General features: G+C 37.4%; 1 protein-coding gene across 4 annotated transcripts in view; it reads left to right on the forward strand.

The window, feature by feature from the left end:
* The first annotated feature begins 15,689 nt into the window (after positions 1–15,689).
* The window catches only part of CDADC1 (cytidine and dCMP deaminase domain containing 1), a 48,452-nt gene continuing 44,362 nt past the window's right edge, over positions 15,690–19,779 (forward strand). For 2 of the 4 annotated variants that reach the window (XM_074304753.1, XM_074304755.1), the window contains exons 1-2: positions 15,691–15,894; positions 16,631–16,725. In XM_074304753.1, coding sequence (XP_074160854.1) covers positions 15,813–15,894; positions 16,631–16,725 — 177 coding nt within the window. In that variant the 5' untranslated portion in view covers positions 15,691–15,812. Of the gene's footprint in view, positions 15,895–16,630; positions 16,726–19,779 lie in introns of all 4 variants that reach the window. The other 2 variants (XM_074304754.1, XM_074304756.1) reach the window with 2 other exon arrangements.

The following is a 19,779-nucleotide window of genomic DNA, read 5'->3' on the forward strand; positions in this document are numbered from 1 at the left end:
TCACACAAGCAGGAAGTGTTAAGTGTCTAAGACCAGATTTGAACTCAGATCTTCCTGACTTCAGAGCTGGTCCTCTAGCCACTGCGCCACCTAGCTGCCCATATACATACATTATATAGATAGATAGATAGATAGATAGATAGATAGATAGATAGATAGATATAGATATATAGATATAGATATGTAGATATAGATATATAGATATATATAGAGAGAGTATGTATTATGTATGTATGTATGTATGTATAAAACTTTCTTAATTAACACTGAGGAATGCTAATTCTTAAGGTGCTCTTTTCCAGCATGCTATGGTTGGGTGCATAGATACAGGTAGGCTCATACCTGTGACTCAAAGATTGATCTGTTACAGACTCCGTGTAGTGCTACCCCTTCATGCAGAAAGCAGCATGGTTGGCCCTCCACCCACTGCCAAATGACTCAGAAGAATCAAATATCTGTTGCTTTTGCAGGTGAGATTTCAGGCATTCTTTCCAGTGACACAAATCACAGCTGTAATCGGCTAGACCTAACTCAAGCTGCTTCCCCAATACTTTAGGTTTTAAATTAGGATGAAATGAGCTATTGGTAAGACATATAATCATGAACAAAAGCATATTTCCATAGCTAAAGCAAGGAAAGAAAATTCAGAAAATTGAAGGTATTAGTCCAGGATAAAGCCTTGATTCAGTGGATCCCAGCTTCCTTGTTGCTAATCTACTATCAGGAACCTCAGGAAGAGAGAGAGAGGGACTCCAGGCCCTTGTGCCCTGACTGGTTTTATACTTAGGTGACTAGGAAGCTATGCAAATGTCCCAAGCCCAAGTCTCCTGAATGAATTGCATCTCAAGGGCAATAAGAGTTTCCATTCTTAGCTTGCATAGGAGGAATATATTGCTCCTACCACACAGCAACCTATTCTCTACCTTTGTCTATATCTTCCCTTAAATTCACCATAGAAGGTCTAATCACCATGTTAGGGACCTTCCTTGAGTACTCTTCACTTTCTGTTTGATTCCACTAGATCATATAGGCTATCAATTCTCCCTCATTTTCAAGACATGACCAATTCATCATTACTTCCAGTAATATAACAATACTATAGATACATTGGAAATACCTTCTGGGCAAGTGAAAATTTGGTACCAATTCTCTTATGAGATGCCAGGGGCTGAAAATATAAAGTTGGAAGTGTTCCGCCCAGAAGCTGTAGTTGAAAATCATGGAATGCATAAACTATCCAAGAAGAGAAAATTCTCACCCATATGAATTCTCAGAATATGGCCATCCAGGCTGAAGAGTCAGAAGTAGGCAGTAGATTTAGGTATGTATGACTGAGCAAGAAAGAATGAATTACAGAAGACTGAATAAAAGCCAAGAAATCCAAATGTTCCTTAAGTTAGGAAGGAAGAAATTCCCTTCTTAATGAAAGTGCTCAAATAGAGATGGAATGGCCATACAGGGACCTTAATATTTGCTATGTTTATTATTGAATTTAATAATTTGTTATAAAGCTCTCAATAGTATATTTAGTAGTCTGTTCTACTTTTCACATTAAGTAGTAGGTATATAATAGATACTTTTGGGGAGCAGTTAGTGGCACAATGGATATTATTGGGCCTGGAGTCAGGAAAACTCGTCTTCCTGAGTTCAAATCTGGCCTCTGATACTTATTAGCAGAGGGACTCTGGGCAACTTCCTCAACTCTGTCTGTCTCAGTTTCCTCATCTGTAAAATGAGATGGAGAAGAAAATGGCAAGCCACTATAGTATCTTTGAAGGTGGAGGTCAAAAAACAACTGAACTAAAATAATCATTTCATCAATTAGATTTTGTAAAGGGATATAAAACCCTAAGACCCCAGGGATAAGAACTGGGATAAGAACTCACTATTTGACAAAAATTTCTAGGAAAACTGTAAATTAGTATGGCAGAAACTAGGCACTGACCCACACTTAATACCCTATACCAGGATAAAGTCAAAATGGGTTAGTGATGTAGACATAGTGATATTATAAGCAAATTAGAAGAACAAAGAAGAGTTCTACCTCTCAGATCTGTGGAGAAGGAAGGAATTTGTGATTAAAGAATTAGAGATAATATGGAATGCAAAAGGGATAATTTTTGATTATCTTAAATTAAAAAGTTTTTGTACAACAAAACCAATGCAGCCAAGATTAGAAGGGAAGCAGAAAACTGGGGGGGAAATATTATATCCAAGGTTTCTGACAGCCTCATTTCTAAAATATATAGAGAATTGACTCAAATTTATAATAATTCAAGCCATTCTCCAATTGATAAATGGCCAAATGGTCAAAGGATATGAACAGACAATTTTCAGATGAAAAAATTAAAACAATTTATAGTTATATGAAAGAATGCTCTAAATAACTATTGATCAGAGAAATACAAATTAAGACAACTCTGAAGTATTACTACATACCTCTCAGATTGATTAAATGAGAAGAAAATATAATGATGATCGTTGGAGGGGATGTGGGAAAACTGGGACACTAATACATTGTTGGAGTTGTGAATGGATCCAACCATTCTGGAGAACAATTTGGAACTATGCCGAAAAGGTTATAAAATGTGCACACCCTTTGATCCAGCCGTGTTTCTACTGGGCTTATATCCCAAAGAGATATTAAAGGAGGGAAAGGGACTCACACCTACACAGATGTTTGTGGTAGCCCTTTTTGTAGTGTCACGAAACTGGAAACTAAGTGGATGCCCATCAGTTGGAGAATAGCTGAATAAATTGTGGTATATGAATGTTATGGAATATTATTATTCTGTAAGAAACAACCAGCAGGATGATTTTAGAGAGGCCTGGAGAGACTTACATGAACTGATGCTAAGTGAAATGAGCAGAACCAGGAGATCACTGTACATGGCAACATCAATATTATACAATGGTCAATTCTGATGGACATGGGTCTTTTCAACAATGAGATGATTCAGACCAGTTCTAATAGACTTGTAATAGAGAGAGCTATCTACACTCATAAAGCAGACTATGGGGACTGACTGTGAATTACAACATAGTATTTTCACTTCTTTTATTGTTTGCTTGCATTTTGTTTTCTTTCTTATTTTTTTCCTTTTTGATCTGATTTTTCTTGTGCCGCATGATAATTGTGAAAATATGTATAGAAGAATTGCTCAAGTCAGGAACTATATTAACACAATTACAAAACACTTCCCATACAGATAAAGTCAGATCTAATCAACTGAAAATATATCAAGTGCTCATGGATAGGCCGAGTGAATATATAATAAAAATGATAATACTATCTAAACTAATCTATTTATTTAGTGCCATACCAATCAAATTCCCAAGAAATTATTTACAGATCTGGAAAAAAAATAACAAAGTTTATCTGGAAGAACAAAAGGTAAAGAATTTCAAGAGAATTAATGAAAAAAATGCAAATGAAGGCCTAGCTGTACCAGACCTAAAACTATATTATAAAGCAGTGGTCATCAAAACCATTTGGTACTGGCTATGAAATGAGTGGTCAATCAGTGGAATAGGTTAGATTCACAGGACAAGAGTCAATGACTATAGAAATCTAACGTTTGACAAACTCAAATATCCCCAAAATAAATAAAAGAATCCTCAAATAATACTACAAAATAATCCCCTGGTAGTTTGTCATGGCACCAAATTTGTAAATTAATTAATTAATATCATTAATTTTATTATACTGAAATGACCCAACTATGAACAATTAATATTTTTCCAATTATTATATCTTTTATTTCTGTAAAGAGTGATTCAGTTTCCTGGCATGGAGCTGGTGTACTTTCCATATATACAACAATGAGGTCAGCACAATAGCCCTGTTTGGTAGTCAGTCTAATCTCTCTCTTCTTCCAGATTTTCCCCAAACAGTGACCCAGCTCTGGCAATGCATGTATCAGTCTCATTATCAGCGTGGACATCCCTGGAAAGTGTACTGCCAAGATAAGAGAACTCGTCCACAGCATTCAAATCTTCACCGTTTACTATAACTGGTTTCACATAGGGATGGTGTGGTGCTGGATGATGAAGAACCTGTGTTTTCTTGGTGAATCTAGAGAGAGGAAAATATTCAGGAGATGACAATCAGCAATGCCATTGGCTGCAGAGTGGTCAAGAAGGATGAAAATTGAGAAAAGACTATTAGATTAGGTCATTATAAGAAATCCCTTAAAATTTTGGAGGGAGAGGTTTCTGTTAAGTGATCAGATCAGAAACCAAATTTCAAAAGGTTTAGAAGTGAATAAGAGGAGAGAAAATTGAGCTACTGAGTATAGATGACTTTTTCTATGAATTAAGGTACAGAATAACAAGAGTGCTCAGATCAACTAAGGATTGTTTAAAGATAGGGAAGACATGGATAGGCAGCAGGGAAGGAACCTGTAGAGAAAAATAGGATTTGCCTAAATTAGAATTATATCTACCCAACATAATTCAGATATTGGTTATCTAAGCATAAAATGCTGAGAGGCCCAAGATAAACACAATTTTCCCACATTGAAGGGCAGATAATACTTAGCTTACTACTATAGCCAGCTTAACTTCCCTTCACCAAACACTAGTTACACAAAAGACCACCCTGAATAGCTTTTCTACCTCTTTATCAAAGTAAACAGAAATTGAGGAAATTGTACAGATTAGAAATAACCAAAAAATATGCAAGAGTATAGAAGCTCTTCAATTGAGAATGAGATAAGATCTTTTCTTAATCAAGGAGAGAGAACAATCTCACCAAGGGAAATCCACTCTTAGTAGTTTCCAGGGTTGCAAGTGCTCAGAATCCAGGGACATGTTGAGGACCAATTTCCTACATATCTGCAGCTTCAGGAAGATCTTCTGCCTGCCATTCAAAAGAGTGCGTTTTCTTCTCTCAACTACTTACATCAAAGTCCTCCAACTATCTCAGGAAATCTCCATGCAGATATGCAGTGTGGCTGTGTTCTCAGACAAGAAGTAGTCATCCCCCTACCCCTTACCTCTACATGTCTAACAGGGACCAACTTACATGGGAGGATCCTTTATGAAATAGATACTCCAGAGAATAGTAGAAGGGGTGGCAGACCTAGAATGGGACAACGGGGCTGGGTGTAGGTTAATGGAGACAAAAAAAACAGAGGCAGTAGTTGGGGAGGGAAGTGGGGCTTATATGCTAGCAACTGGAGATTCAGAATCATTGGGTTGGGAGAATATGTGGATACGAGCATGTTAACCTTGGAAGAGTAGGTCCAGGCAGACTATCATTATCTGTCATTAACACAGAGCCTGCCACATAGTAGAGGCTTAATATGTTTGTGGATTGATTAGCTCATTCTGTGAGTACAGACTAATCACTTTTTATATTTAAATCATTTTATTTATTAATCATTTTAGTCTTTTTAATAACAATAGCTTTTAATTTTTCAAAATACATACAAAGATAGTTTTCAACATCCACCCAGACAAAACCCTGTGTTCCAAACTTTTCTCCTTTCCTCCCTACCTTCTCCCTCTCCTAGACAGTAAGTAATCCAACATAGGTTAAACATGTGCAATTCTTCTAAACATATTTCCACAATTATCATGCTGTGCAAGAAAAATCAGATCAAAAAGGAAAATAATGAGAAAGAAAAAACAAGCCAACAAACAACAAAGATAAAAATACTATGTTGTGATCCACACTCAGTCCTCATAGTCCTCCCTCTGAATGCAAATGGCTCTCTCCATCACAAGCCTATTGGAACTGGCCTGAATCACCTCACTGTTGAAAAAATCATGTCCATCACTATTGATCATCACATAATCTTGTTGACTGTGTACAATGTTCTCCTGGTTCTGCTCACTTCACTCACCATCAGTTCATGTAAGTCTCTCCAGACCTCTCTGAAATCATCCTGCTGATTGTTTCTTATGGAAAAATAATATACCATAACATTCATATACTATAACTTATTCAGCCATTCTCCAACTGATGAGCATCTAGTCAGTTTCCAGTTTCTTCCCCCTACGAAAGGGGTTGCCACAAACATGTTTGCACATATGAGTCTTTTTCTCTCCTTTATGATCTCTTTAGGATATAAGTCCAGTAGAAACACTGCTGGATCAAAAGTTATGCACAGTTTGATTGTCCTTTGGGCATAATATCAAATGTTCTTCAGAATGGTTGGATCAATTCACAACTCCACCAACAATGTATTAATGTCCCAGTTTTCCCACATCCCCTTCAACATTCATCATTATCTTTTCTGGTTATCTTAGCCAATCTGAGAAGTGTGTAGTGGTACCTCAGAGTTGTCTTAATTTGCATTTCTCTAATCAATAGTGATTTAGAATGTTTTTTCCATATGACTAGAAATGGCTTTAATTTATTTGAAAATTATCTGTTCATATCCTTTGACTATTTATCAATTGGGGAATGTCTTGTATTCTAACAAATTTGAGTCAATTCTCTACATATTTTAGAAATTAGGCTTTTATCAGAACCCTTGGATGTAATATTTTTCTCCAGTTTTCTGCTTCCCTTCTAATTTGGGCTGCATTGGTTTTGTTTGTACAAACACTTTTTAATTTAATATAATCAGAATTATCCATTTTGCATTTTATAATATTCTTTAGTTCTTCTTTGGCCATAAATTCCTTCCTTTTTCACAGATCTGAGAGATAGATTCTCCTTTGTTCTCCTAATTCGCTTAAAGTATTACCCTTTATGTATAAATCATGAATCCATTTCAACTTTATCTTGGTCTAGGTAGGGTATTAGGTGTTGGCCAATCCTTGTTTCTGCCATACTGTTTTCCAGTTTTTTCCAATAATTTCTGTCAAATATTGAATTCTTATCCCAGAAGCTGGAATCTTTGAGTTTATCAAACACTAAATTATTATAATCATTGAATACTGTCAGACTAATAATTTTAATAATGAGGCAATGACAAGGAATCTTTGCCATCATGCCTCAGCTACTTTCTCCCTCTGTTCTTGTAGTCTTCTCCTCCTATTGGCAAGTTCCTCCTGAAACTCCCATTTTGAGAAAAAGATCATACCAATTACCCTTTATTCTCTAAATTTTGCCACCATGCTCCTGTGAGGGTCCCTTCTTCCCCACTCCCATCCTTGCTTTTAGCTTTCCTTTATTTATTGTCTTCCATCAGAACTGTCTTCTATCTTAGAATGTATGCTCCTTAAAGTAAGGGACAGTCATTTTGCTTGTTTTTGTATCTCCAGCATTCGGCATATTACGTAGCATATAACAAGTATTTAATAAATACATGTTTGACTTGCTGAATTAATTGTATTCTTTCTTTAAAAGGAAACTATACATAACATATATTCTCAGTTTCATATATAATCCACTTTTTCCACATAAATCATTGTCTAGTATAAAACAGGAAGTTTCCATCTTCCCATTTCAATTAATACAAATATTAAAAAGTCCAAAATGTAATTAGTATCAGAAGCATTTCTCCATATCTATCTGAATTTGGTATGCCTTTTTGCTTCCATGTGGTTGTATTGCCTCCTATTGGTCCAATCTCCTCAATGACATTGATGACACAGCCAATGAGGTGAGGAGAGGAAAGAAAGTCTCCTCCCACCAAAAGTTATTCTCTCCCAAGTATCTGGTTCCTCCACTTCTGGCTCCAACTGTCAAATGCTTACTCTCCACTACTGGACTGTTAAACTGCAGAATGGTCTGCCGTGCTGACATGTAGGCCCAAGGACTGGAGGCCAGGAGATTTTCTCAGCTAATCAAAAGATGGTTCCTGGTTACATCAACAACCTTTTGTTGTTGTCGGTATTGTCAATATTCAGCAGTTTTTCTTTCTTTCTTTCTTTCTTTTTTTTTTTTTCTTTTCTTTTTTTTTTTGTGTGGCCTATCTTTCACACAATGGCCAAAACCCTAGAATACTCTGGAGCTGAATAAGGCATTATTCACACAGCACATGATTGCAGGAAAATTCCCTCAACACTTACTCTTGAGATTGCAATTTATATTATAGGCCTAACTATAGGACTGTAGGACTGACTGATTCTGTGACCATATCATTTGAGGCATGTGGAAGATGGATTGGAGAGGAGGAAAGACTGAAATCTCCACAAAGACCTAGAAAATGTACCAGGCAGAGTACTGATCTGGAAAGCCAAGAACAAGGAAGCTGCTGTAACAGTTCAGTTGAGAGGTAATGATCATCTGGACTCAGGCCTATACTTTATGAATATCACTTTGGCATCTGTGTGGAAATTCACTCCAAGTGGGAAAGAATTGAAATAAGAAAACCAGTTAGACCACAATGGTCAAAATGAGAGGTGATAAGGGCCTGAACTTAGATGTTTGAACTTAGATTTGTTTGAGGGGAAAGAAGGGGATAGATGTGAGAGATGTGACCATAGAAATGTTAAGATTTGGCAGTTGGATATGTGGATTAGTGAAGGATAACATGAAGATTGTGAAACTGTGAGGCTAAGATGTTGATGGTAATGCCTTCAATAAAACTAAAGTATGAAAGAAGAGCGAGTTTGAGGGAAAATATAAAAGACAGTACATATTAAAGTTAAAAAGAGGAAATGATTATTATAAGCTGGTATGGACTGAGAAGAATGCATGGAAGGGATAAAACTCAAAATGGGTCTTATAGGATGGGTAGGATTTGAATAGGATTAGTGGAGGCAGAAGTGAAAAACTTCAGTAATAGTTTTTTTTCAGTGAATGACCTAATCATAAATTTTTCTTATTCCTTTCTTCACACTCAGATTATCAGTGCTTCAAAATATCTAGCCCTGTATACTCTTTTATTTCTATTAGCTTTGTTACTAAACATACTTACATTTCAGTATTTCACAAAGTTTATGCTTTATCAATGAGGTATTTCCTTGTTACCGCTGGTAACCAAGCATGCTTCATCCTATGTGACTCCTGTATATTTCATTCTGTAATTCTAGCTCAGGAATTCTACCCAATGCTGGGTGCAGCTCTCCTAACGTTATATGGTACTAGTACAGCATGTGGGTTGTTCACTTGTTATCCGTTGTTTTTGCTACATGAGAAGTCTTCCTTTTCTTGTCATTCTACCCTTTAATATCCTTTGCACAGTTTCATGCTTATAATTCATTATTAATTATATGATTCTTTAACATTTCTTCCACCTGTTCAACTGTCCTTCTACAGTATCTGTCAAAGACATACATCTAGTATATATGGGCTTTCTATTTAATTGCATATAGTCTGAAAGTCAGTAATCTTTATCCTCTTGATTTTTCCTGACTAGACAGGTTGAATTCTTTTTCAGTGATTTAGATTTTTATATGTTTAAGGGCTTGATGTAATCAGCAAAATAATATCAACAACACTGTTCAAATACCAAGTGTACATTTGCCCCAAAGATTATTTTATAGAGAACTCACACATCACAAGTGCTCAGAAGATGGTCAAGAAAAAAATGATACAAGGATATTCTCAAGGTCTCTCTTAAGAATTTTAGAATTGATTGTATGACATGGGAGACACTGGCATAGGACTGCCCAGCATGGTGTGCCCTCATTGAGGAAAGTCCTATGCTCTATAAGAACTGAATTAGTTCAGAAGAAACTCAAGATGCACAAAGCTAGACAATTCAGCCAAATGTTCATAGGTGCTATTGAACAGCCACAGTCAGACATATTAACTTGACTCTAACATAGTGATAGCATTTTGGTCCTCTGAGAATGAAGACAACATCAACCAACCATCTTCAGAAAGAATCTGTGGAATTCTTTTTCCATTTGGATTCTGTTCTGGGCATTCTCTACAACAAATGGCAAATATCTTTGTTAATTATGTCTTCCTTGATGCATTGCTTGATATGAATAATCAGAAAATTATCAAAGTGACTTATATTGTTGACTTTATTAAGGAACCTCCTATGATCTCAATATGTTCATGGGAGACACTTTTAAGGGTATATTTTGTACTGTGGATTCAAATTTTTAAAAGTCAACAAACAAAACACAGTAAGATCTTGTATTCTCTATATAGTTCAGTCAGTTATATATTACCTATTCTAGCTCCTTTCTCATATTTTCATTAAGGGTATCTACCATACATACATAAATTATTTTCATAAAGTTTTTGTAGATCTGAGACAATATACATGTCAGTATTTATTGAGCTTTTCTGTCACCTTTTGTTGTGATTTTCTCCCTCAAATATAGTCTTTTTTCTGATACTGTCAATCAGTTCATAAGTGTTTTTTTAAAGGCCTTCTATATGTCAAGTACTGCACTAAAGAATTGATCCCTTGAAACTGTGTTGCCTCTAGCATACATTTCTTTCGAGTATAGTTAGTCTCTATATAAATATATATTTATACATATTCAGATACAAACTTTTTGTGTGTTTATTCGGTCTAGTTCAACTTCTTTTCCTATCTTTGTTTCTTTTCTGCCACATTAGAGTTCCAATGTGGAGTTTCCAATGTCATTAGTGCAGAATACAGTTTATTTCAGAAAATTTGATAGATCTTTGTCATTTTTATGTGTTTGTTGTCTTTCTAGTTTCATACTTAAATAATCTTAATTCAATATGATCAATAGAATTGGGGTGACATGCTTAGATTTCCATTTTATCCTTCCATTTCTTTTTGTTCAGAGCTTTCATTAAATCAGATTGAATTTCCCTACATTAGTCTGCTTTAGGGAGATTTGTCATTTTTTTTAACCAGTGAACATTATTCTGATACATAGTACACACATTGAATCTCCTTTCAAAGGCATATAACAATCATCCAGTTAACATATCCAGCATTTAATTGAAAGTTCTTGGGCAGGAGTGTGATGGGAAAAAAAGAGAGTGAGTGGTAACTGATAAGGTTTGCTTTCCTTCAGAAATGACCATCTGGCCAGTGTTACAATTATTCACTTGAGATGAACAATATAGCATTATTTCTAATTCTTTTCATCTGAAGCATTTGGAAAATTGAAAGTCAGTTTTTGTATTTCATTAAGCAATGAATGATTTCAGCTATATAAATAGTCTTTTCTTTGGCTACAGATCTCTCTGTTCAATATGGCCAGAAGTCTATGACTTACTTCATGTGGTTTTGCCTTCTGTCTCTGGGATCACAGTTTGGCAGTGGGTGAAATGATCTCTGATCATCTTTTTTTTTTTTTAATTTTTAATTTTTTTAAAGCCTTTTACTTTCAATACATGTGCATAGATAATTTGACAATATTGATCCTTGAATAATCTTGTGTTTCAGATTTTCTCCTCCTTCCCACCACTCCCTCCCCTAGAGAGCAATTCAACATATATTAAGCATGTTAAAATATGTTAAATCCAATATGTATAAACATATTTATATAATTCTCTTGCTGCACAAGAGAAATCAGATCAAAAAAAAAAAGTAAAGTAAATGACTAAGAAAACAAAATGCAAGCAAAACAACAAAAAAAAAGAGTGAGAATGTTATGTTGTGTTCCACACTCTGTTCCCATAGTTCTCTCTCTGGGTGTAGATGGTTCTCTTCATCACCGAACAAGTAAAACTAGTTTGAATCATCTCATTGTTGACAAGAACCGAGTTCATCAAAATTGATTGTTGTATAGTTTTGTTGTTGCCATGTACAATGATCTCCTGGTTCTGCTCATTTCACTTAGCATCAGTTAATGTAAGGCTCTCTGGGCCTCTCTAAAATCATCCTGCTGATCGTTTCTCATAGAACAATAATATTCCATAACATTCATATCCCATAATTTGTTTAGCCATTCTCTACCTGATGGGTATCCACTCAGGTTGCAGTTTCTTGTCACTACAAAGAGGGCTGCCACAAACATTTTTGCACATGTGGGTCCCTTTCCCTCCTTTAAGATCTCTTTGGGATATAGGTCCAGTAGAAACACTGCTGGATCAAAGAGTGCACAGTTTGATAGCCCTTTGAGCATAGTTCCAAATTGCTCTCCAGAATGGCTGGTTCTGCTCATCTTATAAGGTTGCTTAGGGTCTTTGGGATTTTCCCTGGGAAGTTTAACTGGATAACTTCTCTGTTTCCTTCTGACTATATAGTCTGCAATTCTATGATTCCTAAATATCTTTGGCACTGGTTTTCACTATCAACACTCATATACAGCAAAAATGTCTCTAGCTGCTTTTACACATTTGTATCCTACAACTCATTAATCAATGTGACACCAAGTTTACTTTTCTAAAGATAGTTTCAAGTACAATGCATGGAAAACCCTGAAGGATAAATTCATGTTGGCAGCATTATTATTAACAAAGTGAATGGTCCATTTAGGAGAATCTACAGTTTGTTTCAGACTTCTCTTTCACTTTCCAGGTTTTAACAGATGCTAGGAGTTTGCCCGCTGAGAATTAAGCTTGGGAAATCTTAATTCTTCATACAGAATTGCGTTTAAAAACATTTTTTTTTTGCTTGTGTTGATTAATAAGGAACTAAAATATATAGTTATGTAGTTATGTTGGCCACCAAGAACCTAAGTCCTACTACTGATTGTACTCCCCAAAAGTGCATGTCATCACAAAGGTCTTTAGCTCTGGGATAAATAAAACTGGTCATAATAACTCATTTTAAAATTTTAATTAATCACTAAGTATTTACTAGGCACCTATTATATAATTAGCACAGTAGTAGCTACTGGAAGTACAAATTTCTACTCACAAAGAATCTACATCCAAATGGATTAGACAAGAATGATGAATAATTTCTTGGTTAAATTGCTGTGGACCATTTGACAGGATTTTTTAATCAATTAATACTCATTAATTTTATTGACTTATGATTCTATTTGCTTTATCTTTCCTAGCTTAGGTATTAGGACCCTTTCTCACAAAATGAATTTACTAAAGTGTTTTGTCTGAAATTTTGAGAATAATCTGTATAGTATTGACAGTAATTGTTTTTTAAAAGTTTGACAACATTTTCCTGTGAATACATCAGGACCAGGTTTTGTTATTTTTTTTCTTTCCCTTTAGCATAATTCAAATACATTTAGTTCTCTTTTCCTTTTCTGGGTTTGAAATGTTTAATTATTTGGTATTATACAGTATTCTACTTCCTCTGGGCAGGAAGATGGTCATTTGCTAGAACATTGGAATCAGAAAGACAACTATTTAACTATCCTTCAGCCCACTGCCAGTCATGCCTCCCTAAACCCTTGCCTTTTACCTTCTCTCAGGAGCTTCTAAGCATTTCTACAGAAAGTCATATATACAACCATGCAGACTGAAATCATGCAGCCTTTCTTCTACTCCATACCTCAAACCCCACTCTTCTTCATCCCCTATTCTTGTCTCCTTTGCTCAAATCTTTTGAGAAAGGCCTGCTCCTTGACAAAAAAGCCAGTTAGAACCACCATCATTACTACTCCAAAAATTCTGGACCATATGAATTACTATGTGAATTTTGTTATTGTTTTTTCCTAGTTCTATAAAATATCTTTTGGAAATTTGACATAGCATTGAATAATCAATTTAGATAATATTGTCATTTTTATTGTATTCAATGTGTCCATGAATAATTTTTAAAAATATTTTAATAGTTTTTATTTACCAGATATATGCATGGGTAATTTTACAACATTGACAATTGCCAAACCTTTTGTTCCAATTTTTCCCCTCCTTCCCCTCCACCCCCAGATGGCAGGTTGACCAATACATGTTAAATATGTTAAAGTATAGGTTAGATACAATATATGTATACATGTCCAAACAGTTGTTTTGCTGTACAAAAAGAATCGGACTTTGAAATAGTGTACAATTAGTCTGTGAAGGAAATAAAAAATGCAGACGGACAAAAATAGAGGGATTGAGAATTCTATGTGGAGGTTCATAGTCATCTCCCAGAGTTCTTTCACTGGGTGTAGCTGGTTCAGTTCATTACTGCTCTATCGGAACTGATTTGGTTCATCTCATTGTTGAAAATGGCCACGTCCATCAGAATTGATGATCATATAGTATTGTTGTTGAAGTATATAATGTTCTCCTGGTCCTGCTCATTTCACTCAGCATCAGTTCATGTAAGTCTCTCCAGGCCTTTCTGAAATCATCCTGTTGGTCACTCATAAATAATTATTTAGATATGTATTTCCACCAAAAAAGTGTTATATAATCAGATTCATCATCCTTGGCTGAATCTAAGTAGAAATAATACTCTCAAGTGTTTCATAGCATTTGTATGTATCTTGAATGATTTTTTTTTTCCATTCTAGTTCTTTTTTGATTTTGTTGTTTTTATATATAGGAACATTGCTTTATGTGGATTAATCTTATATCCTGAAACTTTGCTAGTTCCTTCAATTAATTTTTAGCTGACTCTTTAGAGTTTTGTAAATATATTAACATCTGTTACTTCTTTCTCCATGCTTATTCCCTCATTTTTTAATCTCATATTTCTAGAATTATATCAAATGGCAGTGTGATAATGGGAGTCCTTGCTTTAATCCTGATTTTATTGGAAAGATTCCTAACTTCTCCAATACATATAGTGTTGCTCTTATTTAATTCTTAAATTATTAAATTATTAGTCATTTAATTAATTAAATAATTTAATTAGTCATATTATTTAACTCTTAAATTACTTTTAAAAGGTCCAATTATTCCCATAATTCCCATGGTGTTGGATTTTTTCAAAGGCTTTTTTGGCATCTATTGATGTAATCACATCATTTTTATTTCATATATATATAAAATCCTCATGTTGAACCAATCCTACATTTCTAATATAAACTTAATCTGATCATAGTGCACAATTTTTCTATATATCATTGTAGTCTATTTGATATATTATATAAAATTTCTGCATCAAAATTCATTAAGGGTATTGGTCTTATTTTCTTTCTCTGTTTTGTTTCTCCTGGATTTAGGTATCAAAAGACATTTGTATAATATAAAGAGGTTAGAAAGACACTTTCTTTTTTATTGTGCAAATAATTTATATAGTATTGGAATTAATTGTTCTTTAAATGTTTCATAGAATTCACTTGCAGATCCATCCTGCCCTGGAATTTGTTTTTTAATTAAGAATTCATTTATGGCTTATTCAGATTTTTTTTTCCTGATATTTGGGTAAAGTCTATTTTTTTCTTTTGTTAACAGACTATTTTACACTTTTCTTAAGTATTTCTCTCTTTAAATTTTAAAGTTTGGATAAAATGGTTTCTAATAATTTCCTTCTTTTTTTCTCAAATGTTTGTTTTAATTTTCTATATAATTTGTTTTCTTTAAAAAACATCAAGTCAGCTGGGAAGTTTAGCTATTTTGGTATTTTTAAAAACTGATTCTTTTTTTTATTAGTAGAGTGGGGTTTTTTGCTTACAGTTTTATTAATCTCCCCTTTACTTTTCAGAACTCATCCTTTAGTTGGGAGATTTTACTTACTCAGATGAGTCGTAAAACTGCTATCATTTAGCTCACTTCTAATCTTCTGTGCGACACCGCATCACCCCGGGCCTGATGCCTCAAGGACAAAATAAGTGCTAGGCCCATAGAAATGCTATCTGTGTAGATAAATAATGAGATATTCTTTTCACCTCTGATCCTTAGCTAACCGAAGGTTGGATGGAGCAAAGCCTACCCCTCCCTCTCGCGCCCTTCCCGCGCTCCCATCCTGCGGCCCCACCCGCCGCGGGCACCCCGCAACGTCACAGAAATGCGCCAGGCAGCGAGGGAGAGGGGCGAGGGGGAGCTGGTGACGTCATTTCTGGGCGCCGTGGCGGCCGTTGCTTTACCGTTGCTGGGAGAAGGCGGAAAAGGGGAACCTGTGGGGGGCCGGGATCATGCCGGCCGCTGGGGAGTCCCGCGGGCAGCAGAGACCTCCGGGGTCGGGATGAAGGAAGCAGATCAGATGCAAAATCTGGAGAGCGCGGGGGCCGGGCGATCGGTGAGCACGCAGACGGGCAGTATGACCGGTGAGTGCCCGGGCGCCTCGGCCGTGACCCCGACCCCGAGTCCCAGAGCTCCGGCTCGCCCTTCCGCTTCCCCAGCTGCCTCTCTTCGGCGCTGTCCTGGAGCTTGCAGCACGTTCCCCGCTTCCTCCCCACGACCCGGACGGGCTGGAAGAGCGGGGAGCCTTTGACCTTGGCCCCGCCCACCGCTGTAGCCGGCGTGATGCTTTGACCTCTTGACCCTCATTTCTCCCCAGTGCCCGAAGACACGCGTGATGTTTGTGTGCATCCACAAACACAAGTTTTCCTCCCGTTGTGGGAGGGCTTGCTCTTGCACGGCCCCTGAGGCTGCCGCGCCGGGCCGGGATCGTAGCCGGCGGCCCGGGCTGCAGGACGCCGCAGCACTCCTACGTGGCGCCGCCGCCCGGGCTCGCTGCTGCCGGGGACCGGAGGGCCCTCCTGGCCGTCGTCTCTGCATGGGGGCCAGCAGCGTCCGCGTGGCTTTATTTTAGTCGTGTTTTATTTTTCCAAATACATGCAAAGGCAGTTTTCAGCGGTCACCTTTGCAAAACCTTGTATTGCAAATTGTTCACTCTCTCCTCCTCCCTTTCCTCTCCCCAGGCCATCCAATACAGGTTAAACAGTGCAGTGGTACCCATTTTTCATACTCATCAGCAATATTGAAGTTCTGACAAGCCAGAAATGCTCGTTTTCCCGAGTATCCGTAATATTTTAAAGTAGGGTTTTTTTATTATTGTAGGTCAAATCCCAAGGCTTTCCAAAGTCAACCTTTTCACTCTGCTCAGTCTCTGGATGGAACTCTTCCCAACAGTGGAAAAAAAACCAAAGTTGCAGGTAGAGTTTGTTTTCTTAACCCTTCCTTCCCCAGCATTGGCTAAGCTGGCCCAGAATGTGTCTAGTCCTCCAGGCTGTGTAATGTTATAAAGAAAGACTGACAGAAAGGTTTCAAAATCAAAAAACAACCGAGACGCCCCCTGATATTGTTCCGCATAAATGCAGCTGTGAATAGTCCCATGAAAAACTTTTGTGTGTAGAAAGTGAGTTTGCACCTTGGAGGGCACTTCCGGCGGAACTGCACTGATCTTGTGATTTCGTTTTCTTGTTTTAGTCATTGTTGTTTAACACGAGTCCATTGTAAACCCCTTCCGGGCAGAGTTTGTGTGTTACATTATGTTTGAATCCCTGAAATGTGTAAGGTAGTGTTGTGTTTATCGGGGACAATGTATCACTAACAACTTGATTAATGCTCCCTTTCTTCCTTGGATCTGGTTGGATAGGATTAAAGAGATTAGAAATGTGTATCTGTGGTTACATTTTACTAGCAAAAAGCCAGCCTGGGGAGAGGTAGGTCTATGCTCCATATCCTGGTATTGCCTCGTACTTTTCCACACAAATGCACAAATGGAGTTCTCCCTTCCCCAGTCTCAGTGAACTCCCAGAGAGGACCAGAATGGCATCCCCATGTTAGAGTCGGGTTACAGTGCGTTTGCTAGCCTGGCCCATGAGACCACCTCCCTCTGCCGCAGTTTGGGCACAGATTGTCCCTCTGAATGGCTGCCCTGGATTCTTTAAATTTACACATCTCATGATTGTTTTGAGCAACTTTTGGTGAATTCTGTAAAAACCCTTCACTCACATCTATGTTGGAGGGTGAGGAGGTAGGAAAGGAGAAGCACTGTTGTGGCTCTGGGGTGTGGGTTTTTTTTTTTTTTTTATGAGCCAATAGTAAGGGGGCAGATCCAGACTCTTTTTTTTTTAGATTACATAATATTCATAAGCAATATTATTTCCTTCCTACCTCCTCCTCTCTAGTCTAGAGTTATATAAGTAGCACCTTTTGTAGAGCGGAGCAGCCTTCACTGAAGCAAGTATCTCTCTTGTAGCAATTCATTACATGTAGAACTTCGGGGATATTTGCCTCTAGTATAGTTAGACTGTTCATTACTTTCACTATTCTATTTTTAAATCCTGAGTCAGATGGCTTCCAAAGCTAAATAAAGCCATGCCAGCCTCATTTCTTTGAGTATTTATCATATCACACCCTTTGGCAAGAATAAAAAATATTTTAAAAATCCATTTAGAACAACAGTAAGAACAATACCATTTTTATATAGCACTTACCATGGTCCAGAACTGTACTAAGCACTTTTCAAACCTTCTCTGAATTCTTTATTTTCATTGTTTATTATGGCATGTAAGTGTTCACTTACCTTCATGTACCAGAACTTGTTTAGCTGTTCCCCAATCTCTGGATCTACCACTAGAAGATGCAGTGGGTAGAAGGTTGGATTTGGCAGTCGGGAAGTCCTGAGTTCAAATCCAGCCTCAGATACTCACTAGCTGGATGATCCTGGGTGACACACTTTTAGCCTTTGTCTGTTAGAATGTACTTAGGTGGAAAAACAGGATTGTAATAGCACCTCTATCCCAGGAGTTGTGAGGGTGAAAGCGAGATCCTTCAGAAAGTGCTTTGCAAATCTTAAAGCACTGTCAGTGCTGGCCATCTTCAGTATTACTACTGTCTGTTTAGACCAAGGATCACCAGATAAGGCCCATGAAATCATTTGCTAAGGCAGAAACAGGCAGTGAGCTGAAAGCCACCTCCCACTGCTTGAGTTCTGTAAGTTGATAAGTTGGTATGGCTGGCAAATGGCATAAATATCCAAATATCCAAATGGCCTTTGGCGAAAAGAAGGCTCCCCAGCCCTGAGTTAGATATAGAGAGGCTGCAGAGCGTAGAGGATAAAGCACCAAACCGCCTGGATGGCACCAGGCAAAGGACTCTGGACACATAGAGGGGCCTTGAGAACTTACAATGTAATGGAAGAAGACACCCCAAAAAGAAGGAAGGGTGGGCATGACAAAGCCCTGGAATCCCATAGGGAAAGCAACTTCCTGAAATGGAGCATCCACAGCTCTTGGGTCCACTTTGGAGGGAGGATCCTCAGGACACCCTGAGGAGGCCTGAGCTGTAGAAGGGATTCAGTTTGGCTGGAGACATAATGAAGGCCAGGAGATCAGCTGGGCGGGAGACAAGGTCAGGAAGACCTGGCTGTGAGGCCTAGGCAAGCCGCTTAGCTTTCCTAAGACCAGTTTCTTCATCTGTAGAATGAGGTTGTTTGTTTGTTTGTTTTTTTTAACCATAATTTATTTTTTAATTAAAATTTTTACAAAAATTTATGCATAGGTAATTTTCCAGCATTGACAATTGCAAAACCTTTTGTTTCAACTTTTCCCCTCCCTCCCCCCACCCCTTCCCCCAGATGGCAGGTTGACGAATACATGTTAAATATGTTAAAGTATAAGTTAAATACAATATATGTATACATGTCCAAACAGTTATTTTGCTGTACAAAAAGAATTGGACTTTGAAATAGTGGACAATTAGCCTGTGAAGGAAATAAAAAATGCAGGCTGACAAAAATAGAGGGATTGGGAATTCTATGTAGTGGTTCATAGTCGTCTCCCAGAGTTCTTTCGCTGAGTGTAGCTGGTTCAGTTCATTACTGCTCTATATTGGAACTGATTTGGTTCATCTCATTGTTGGAGAGGGCCACGTCCATCAGAATTGATCATCATATAGTATTATTGTTGAAGTATATAATGATCTCCTGGTCCTACTCATTTTAATGAGGAAAAGGAAAGGAGGAACCCCGTTTCTCAGCGCCAAGATCCCATGAGGCGCAGTGTCCCCTGTAAATGAATTTACAGGCCCAAAAACCTAGATTGATAAATAAAAGGTTTATTGTAGCAATTTGGAAGTAAAGCTCAGTTAAGAAGATGCCAGGGCCAGAGGTGGCCGGTGGGTGGGCAGGAACCCTTACATGGCTGGAAGGATATCATGTGTTGGGGGGAAGGGCTCCTGCAAAGAGAAGGCTCCCGGTTGGC

Source organism: Sminthopsis crassicaudata, chromosome 3 (assembly GCF_048593235.1).
Source record: "Sminthopsis crassicaudata isolate SCR6 chromosome 3, ASM4859323v1, whole genome shotgun sequence".
Taxonomy (NCBI): Eukaryota; Metazoa; Chordata; class Mammalia; order Dasyuromorphia; family Dasyuridae; genus Sminthopsis; species Sminthopsis crassicaudata.